Below are 7,787 nucleotides of genomic sequence, written 5' to 3' on the forward strand. Positions count from 1 at the left end.
TGCTGACCATATCTGAGACACATGCCATCACAGATAGCCCTGCTGAATAAAGGATGTCCCCTCCCACCCTTACCATCCTGCTGCTGGTTCCTGGGCACTGCCTGCTTCCCCCTTCCCAGCCCTCACTCAGCCACCCCTAAGAAGGTTTCCTGAATACCTACTCTGTGCCAAGCTGGGACACAGCACTGGGACACAGCACGGAGCAAGGTACCAAAATCTCTCCTCTCCTGGAGCTTTGTGTGGGGTATAGCTTTGTGCGAGCTTCACAGGGAAGGGGACACAAACGGTAAACAAATAGACAATGAATATACAAAATAATTCCAGATGGTGCCAGGTGCTATGAAGAAAGCTACCAGGGGAAAGAAGAAGGAATGGGTGACTGGGCTGGGAGTGGGTAGTCAGAAAGTCTCTCCAGGTGACATCTGATCAGAACAGAAAACAGTGCAAAGGAATTTCAGGCTAGGGAAGAGCCTGTGCAAAGGCCCTGAGGCAGAATGAGCTTTAAGGCATGCAGACTACCCAGTAAGGGGCAGACTACTGAGGACTCCGTGGCCGTGGGGAGGACTATGGATGAGAGCCCATGTGTGACGGAGGCCCCTGGAGGGATGTGACCGACCTGTTTTAAAGGACCACTCTTGCTACAGGGTAAAGAACAGATGTAGGGCGAGCACAGAGGCAGGGACACCGGTTAGCCCAGGTAACAGGTGAAGGCTTGGACAAGGGTTATGGTAACGAAGTGGTCTGAAATGAGCAGATGCGTTTATCTCCAACCTTTCAGAGCTAGGAGCGGCCACAGGAGCAACCCGGCACAGCCGTGTTATCTTACAGACGATGAAACCAAAGCTCAGTCACATATGTAATTACTGGCAGAGCCCGGATGTCCTGACTGCCCTCACCACACCTCTGCCCTTCCTGGCCGTCCCGGGACTGGGCGGGGAGTGCAGGAGACGGGCAGGAATAGGAATCCTCTAGAGGGCAGGTGCAGTCAAGTGTAACATAAATGACTGTCTTGGGGCGCCTGGGTGGCTCAGTCAGTCAGTTGAGCGTCTGACTTCTGCCTAGGTCATGATCTCGCCATTCTGGAGTTCGAGCCCTGCTTGGGCTCTGTGCTGACAGCTCAGAGCCTGGAGCCTGCTTCAGAGTCTGTGTCTCTCTCTCTCTCTCTTTCTCTCTCTCTCTCCCCCTCCCCCACTCATGCTCTCTCTGTCTCAAAAATAAAAATAAAATATAAAAATAAATGACTGTCTTGCTTTGGACAAGGATGACCTCCTCGCCAAATCCAATGGGTCCTTCCTTGAACTCCCCCAGCACCTGATGCCTTCGACTAAGTCATTTTCCTCTGAGACGCCCCCCTCCCCCGCTGCCGCTCTCTCCTGCTTCTCCCTCCTTCTATTCCTTTCCAGGCTTACTGACCTGCAGTCGCCCTACCCGTGTCACTACTACTGCCCAGGGGCCACTCCTTCTCCGTCTGCAGAGGAAATCAACTGCTCCCTTTGCTCTGGGGGTTGCCCCTGAGTTTCCTCTGCAGAGTCACCCTTTCCAGACCCGGAGTTCATGTGTCTTCATGGACGTGACACGATTTATGCCTCGCCCATCAGTACATTTCAAACCCCTCTGACCCACTTTATGACTCGGTCTGTGAGACGTACGGGCCTGGTGGTGGGGTAGCTGGGAGACAGACAGCTCCCCTCTCCCGCGGGATTCGCACTGGCATCACCCCCTAGCCATCGTGAGCGGGGAGCCTGAGACCAGAGCAGGTAAGAAAGTGAGTCCTGATGAAATCATTTGAACCTGGAACCCAGGCCTGAAGTCAGATACACTCTGGAGCTTTTTTTAAGTTTGTTTGTTTGTTTTGAGGGCAGAGAAGGACAGAGAAAGAGACAGAACCCGAAGCAGACTCCACGCTCGGCAGGGAGCCCGACACGGGGCTCAATCCCACAACCCTGGGATCATGACCTGCGCCAAAATCAAGGGCCAGATGCTCGACCAACTGAGTCACCCAGGCGCCCCCACTCTTGAGCTTTTTGGTGATGTGAGCCAATAACTTTCCTTTCTGCTTAAGCCAGTGTGAATTGGATTTTCCACCACTTGTAGAAGGAAGAGTCCCGCCTGAGACCTCCTCTCTCTCTGTACGCGCTCTCTATACCCCCGTAAACAGGGATGACTCCGAAATCTCCATCTATATCGCTCTTCAGAGCTCCAGATTCATATCCACCCGCCTAGTAGGTGTTTCCTCCCGTACTTTCCTCCCATACTCCCTTCCTGCCACACCCAGGCACCTCAGCTAGAACATGTGCAAAATGGAATTTGTCCTCTCTGCTCCTACCGTTTCTACCACCTCCATATGCTATTCCTCGTGTTTTTCACTATCCTAGAAAAAACATCACCACCCGCCCCAAGCACTCAAGACAGAAACCCAGGGCATCAGAGAGTACTCTTGCTAGGTAGTCCTGATGGGGCTAAGGCCCCAACTGACACGAGCCATGGGACCTGGGGGAGATTCGTGAACATTTCTGAGCCTTGGATCTTCTTTCATACGGGCTTGCTAGGTGTCAGTGAGATGCCGTATGTAAAGCAACGCGTGCTGGTCACTTCCGTTCCCCGTCACGGACACGTAGTGCCTCCCTAAATTCTGACTCACAACTTCATCGGCCACTGTCATTACCCCGGCCCAGGGCCTCGCTATCTTTGCCCTCGATGACTAGCGGACATTTCTATCTCATCTCCTTCCCACCCTCCAGCGTTGCTGGACCGGCTGACTCCTAACCAGCCTGGTCACGCCATGCCAGGCTGGGCCACCTGCAGAACGTATCACGGACACGCCCTCCACTGCGGCCCTCCTGAATCGCTCGCTCACGGCTCTCCAAATATACCCACTGCTGTACCTCGCTCCCCTGATTTTGCACGGAAACGTGTCCGCTGTCGGAATGCCCATTCTCCCTCTTCCCCTGCCTAGTGAAGAGCTCTCCCTCTTCCCCCGCCTAGTGAAGAGCTCGTCCTTCACGCTCGATGAAAATAATCCCTCTAAAAACGAAAGACAAGAGGGATGCCACATTGGCCAACGAGGCTCACAGGCAAATTCAAACCCTGTCTTCCCTGGTGTCAGTGAGGAGGGAACCTGAGAAAAAGGGAATAGGGAAGACACAATACTTTAAAATAGTGTTAAATGAGAAAAAAAAAAAAAAAGCAAAGAGAACAGAGAGGAAAGAGAAAACGTAAGAAGTTAGTCTTGCGATTGGAGAGGACTTCCTAAGCAAAACAAAAAACTGGGGGGGGGGGGGTCACAGAAAAGTGATTCAGACCCAATCATGTAAAAAGTCATCACTTCTGCACAAAGGTACAGTTACGTAAAGCTAGGGAGGAAAACATAAAAGGCAAAATATCTGATTTATTAACAAGAAAAGAAAGTCCAGGATTTAGAGACAGCCTCAAAAACTGATGAGATCACAAACAATTCAACAGAAAAACTGAAAAGGATTTCATGGGCAGTTTGAAGGAGTGTAAATTGACTAAGCTTTTTTTCAGTGTAAGCTTGGGAAAACCTAAAATGCACAGAACTTTGGTACGGAATGATCTCGAAGACATAGGTTTTGTTTTGCTTTGTTTTAAGACCGTAAGCAGAATAGGGTATATTGTATGCTACCGTATTTTTTTCTTTTAGAGGGAGAAAACACAAGACACATTTTATTTGCCTACAGATGCATAGGCTAACTCTAGATGAATACACAAAAACTGGCAAAATTCATTATATCCAAAATAGGGAAAGAGAGGGCTGAGATAGGACAGAGATACTACCCTTTTATACCCTTTGAATGTCGTGCTTTATTGTTTTGTTTTGTTTTTTAATTTTTTTTTCAACGTTTTTTATTTTATTTTTGGGACAGAGAGAGACAGAGCATGAACGGGGGAGGGTCAGAGAGAGAGGGAGACACAGAATCGGAAACAGGCTCCGGGCTCCGAGCCATCAGCCCAGAGCCTGATGCGGGGCTCGAACTCACGGACCGCGAGATCGTGACCTGGCTGAAGTCGGACGCTTAACCGACTGCGCCACCCAGGCGCCCCGAATGTCGTGCTTTAGAAATACTACCTATCCCCAAATACAGTACCCCAAATACTACCCATCCCCAAACGAGTAAACCTAAAAGTTAGTAAATAAATTCAATCTCTTGTCTGCACCATCTCCAGATCCCAATAAACAAAGGGAATTTTGCTTAAATAAACGTTTAAAGTAACATACCTTCACCAGCTTCACTTGTAGGAATAGGTTTTATCCAGAAATACTCCCGTGTACACCAGATCTTGGGGGTGCATCCCTGCCCTGCGGCCAGAGGCTTTGGACAGGCCCTTCTCCCCGCTGGACCCATTTCTCCAGCCCTGCCTGCAGCCCCCTTGTACAACCCCCAGTGCATGCCCGGGACCCAGCTGGGAGGGGCCGAGCTCCCTCCAGGAAGTGGGGGGGGGGGGGACTCACACTGCACTCGGGCACTCGGGGACAGACATGGGTGGAGGGTGCCTGGGTGGCTCAGTCAGTTAAGCGTCTGACTCTCGGTTTGGCTCAGGCCACGGTCTCACAGTTCATGAGTTCGATCCCTGCCTCGAGCCCGCCTGGGATGCTCTCTCCCTCTCCATCTCTCCTGCTCTCTGTCTCTCAAAATAAATAAACTTAAAAAAATATATAAGTATCAATAAACAATGTATTGCATATTCACCCGGATTTCCAGACTCGGGGGGCATATACTTAGGCCCTGAAGAAGGCCTAGAAAATAATACATTTGCGGTGGTTACCTCTGAGGTGAGGAGAGGGAGTGGAGGGAACTTTATTTTCCTATACACGTCCTGTATTTTATTTTCCTATACACATCTATATTTTAAAAAATCTTTCATAATGACTCATGTTTATGAAAAAGCTACCACACTCTAGATATGCTTTCTATTTTTAAAAAAAAAAATTTTTTTAACGTTTTTATTTATTTTTGAGACAGAGAGAGACAGAGCATGCACGGGGGAGGGGCAGAGAGAGAGGGAGACACAGAATCGGAAGCAGGCTCCAGGCTCTGAGCCGTCAGCCCAGAGCCCGACGCGGGGCTCGAACTCACGGACCGCGAGATCGTGACCTGAGCCGAAGTCGGACGCTCAACCGACCGAGCCACCCAGGCGCCCCGATATGCTTTCTATTATTCACCCAGGGACGCCGGTTTGTAAGTGGCAGGCTGACTTCAGATTGTGCTCTGGATACAGGGCTCTCTCACCGGTCACTTGAGTGAAAAACACACACACCACTGAACGTGCCCCCTTCATGTCTTACCCCCCATCACAGAGAAAACGCCTTCCTTTAGGCTCCCAGCTTCCCCGAACGCATCTGCCCTGAACGCCTGCTGCGCCCATAACTGGCCACAGAAACAGGTAGCGAGCAAGTTGCAAGCATTCTCTTGGCGTAAGACTAGACTCCAAGGAGACTGACACTGGCTGAATGAATGAGGGGCTGAGTCATTAAGTCAGTCCTCCCTCCAAACTCCAGCCAGCCCTGCTGGCTACCTCCAGTTCTGTTGTCGTTTCTTTTTTTGGTTCTCAAAGGAAAACAGCTAGAAGACAGCCCCCCACCCCCCCCACTCCAGCCACGCTTCATCGCTTCTTAGAATGACAGCAACTTCTTCCTAAGGTCCAACCCAGAGGCTGTCGGCTGGCAGTCTGCAGGCAACGACCAGCCGGCACCTATAATCTGCTTGCCCTGCGTATTTTGAAAAGGGGTTTGAATTCGTTACTAGCTTTAAAAACATGAGATCCTTTTCCGTAACAATTTACAGCTTCCTCCCCCAAATTCAGGTCAAGCAACAAGGGGCTGGAGCTGTCTCTTCACAGGGAGGCGTGCCCCCCACCAGCCCACCTGCCTGCCTGCCCTCCTCTACAGGCAGGCCTCCTGACTGGCCCAGCCCGCAGCAGAGTTTACACTACAGAACCGTACCTCCTTTGGCGGACATGTAGGTCAGTTCCAGTTCAGCCCATGCTGTCTTTCACGGAACCCAAACAAAGAGCTCAACCCCTCTGACGACACGGTCCTCCTTCGTCTCTGATACTCCCACCATGCAGGGCTGCAACGCAAAGAGAAGGATATGAGTACATGAGGTCGTGGATTTAGCTCCTAAAATGCCAAGCGGGTCTCTCTTTGAGGGGGTCCCTAATCTCCTCGCCGTGGCGGTGGAGCTTTGGGACAGGGAGAAGTCCTGAGTTCGAGGACCCACCTGGATGACGGAGTCGACATTAAAAGTACTGCCAAGTCAAAAAACCTGAGTTTGATTCTGGCTCCTTGTTGCTGGGCCAAGTACTTAGCTCTCTTGAGTCTGTTTCTCCACCTATAAAATGGGCTGATAGCACTTCACAGGGCTGTTAAGTGAATGAAATTTTTAAAAAGTGTATACGATCGTGCTTATAAACAGCTTACAACTACAAAATAAGATAGGTGTGGACTAGAACAAGAGGGGAGCTGTGGGAGAAGTGACAGAAAGGGGTGACACAAATCCCAGTTTTAAAGAAAGGTGGATGAAGAGCCCGTGGCTGTCTGATCTGAGGTCCCTCCTGCCTCCTCTTTCTGCCTTGAGCTCTGGGAAATGCCTCTCCTCACCTGTCTCATGGCTGCAGTAAGGGAAAGTCACTTTTTCCCCATGCAGTAGCCCCCGGCAGCTCATTTTCAGGGACAGGGAGGAAGGCTGGACTGAACTGGTCGCTGCGGGCTGGGGAGGAGGCCCGGTGATGTCCTCCCCAGCCAGGAACACGCTGAGATAGGCGTGCCTGTCGTTACCATCATCCCCATTGGACACATCAAGGCACTGAGGTCCTTTCCCTCCAAAACCACCCCACCTCCCGACTTCACAGGGAGGAAGATCAAATGACCTTCTTTGGAAAGCACTTCGCAAAAACGGATGAAAGGTACAACAGCGAACAAAAATAGCCACAGAGATGCGATACAAAGTCATGCCAACGCACGGCCGTGTGGTTACTGGAAAGCAGACCTCTCGGGAGCGCACCAGAGCATCCCAGTTCCCCAACGGACATTCTCATCTCCCACGCCTTTGTCAAGAGGTTGCACGGGGCTGAGGTCTGGCCCAGGAGGCTGGCCAAGTCCCCCCAAAGCTAACCGACTCTCGCTCTGGCAGATGTGGGGGCGGCGGAGGCGCCCATCGCGCCGCTCCAGGGTCGGCCCGGCGACTTCTGAGCGCGCCTCCTGCCCAGGCTCGGGGACACAGCGCCCTGAGCCCGACTGGGAGGGTGGGACTCACCTGGTCCTCACGGATTCCAAAAGGGGGACGACGCCGCTTAGCTCCCCACGCCTATCCCCGAGGGAGGAGTGAGCCCGCCGCCTGGAGCCCCTCCGGGCCGGGTCCCGGGCACGCACGGATGCCCTCCCCTCCAGGGGGTCGTACCAGGGGGCTGCGGGCGGCGCTGCAGAAAAGGGGCGGGCCGGGAGCAGAGCCAGTCCGAAGCCCCCAGCCGCAGGGCAGGGACGCGCCCCCAAGATCTTCCCACAAAGAGCTCCGGCTCCCCACCCGCTGGCGGAGCGCGGCCGGGAGCACAGCTCCCACCCGCCGGGGGTGGGGGGGGGGGCGCGGAGAAAGGAGAGCGCCGTGGGGGCGGGGAGGCGTGGGGGAAGGGGCGTAGAGACCCTCCCCGTCGCGCCCCCGCGCGCGCGCGCGTGCCCGCCCGCCCCGCCCGGAACTCAGTCCCGCTCGGGCCCGCCTGCCCCGCCGCCCCGCGCCGGGCTCACCGCGCCGCCTCCGCCGCCGCTCAGGGCC

The 7,787-nt window shown here is 53.3% G+C and overlaps 1 protein-coding gene across 1 annotated transcript in view; it reads right to left on the minus strand.

Annotated features, from left to right (window-relative positions):
* The window catches only part of GPR161 (G protein-coupled receptor 161), a 48,624-nt gene extending 40,837 nt beyond the window's left edge, over positions 1-7,787 (minus strand). The window contains exons 1-2 of the mRNA XM_049635153.1: positions 7,760-7,787; positions 5,963-6,089 (exon numbers count right to left, since the gene is read on the minus strand). Coding sequence (XP_049491110.1) covers positions 5,963-5,978 — 16 coding nt within the window. The 5' untranslated portion in view covers positions 5,979-6,089; positions 7,760-7,787. The remainder of the gene's footprint in view (positions 1-5,962; positions 6,090-7,759) is intronic.

Source organism: Panthera uncia, chromosome F1, assembly GCF_023721935.1.
Source record: "Panthera uncia isolate 11264 chromosome F1, Puncia_PCG_1.0, whole genome shotgun sequence".
Taxonomy (NCBI): Eukaryota; Metazoa; Chordata; class Mammalia; order Carnivora; family Felidae; genus Panthera; species Panthera uncia.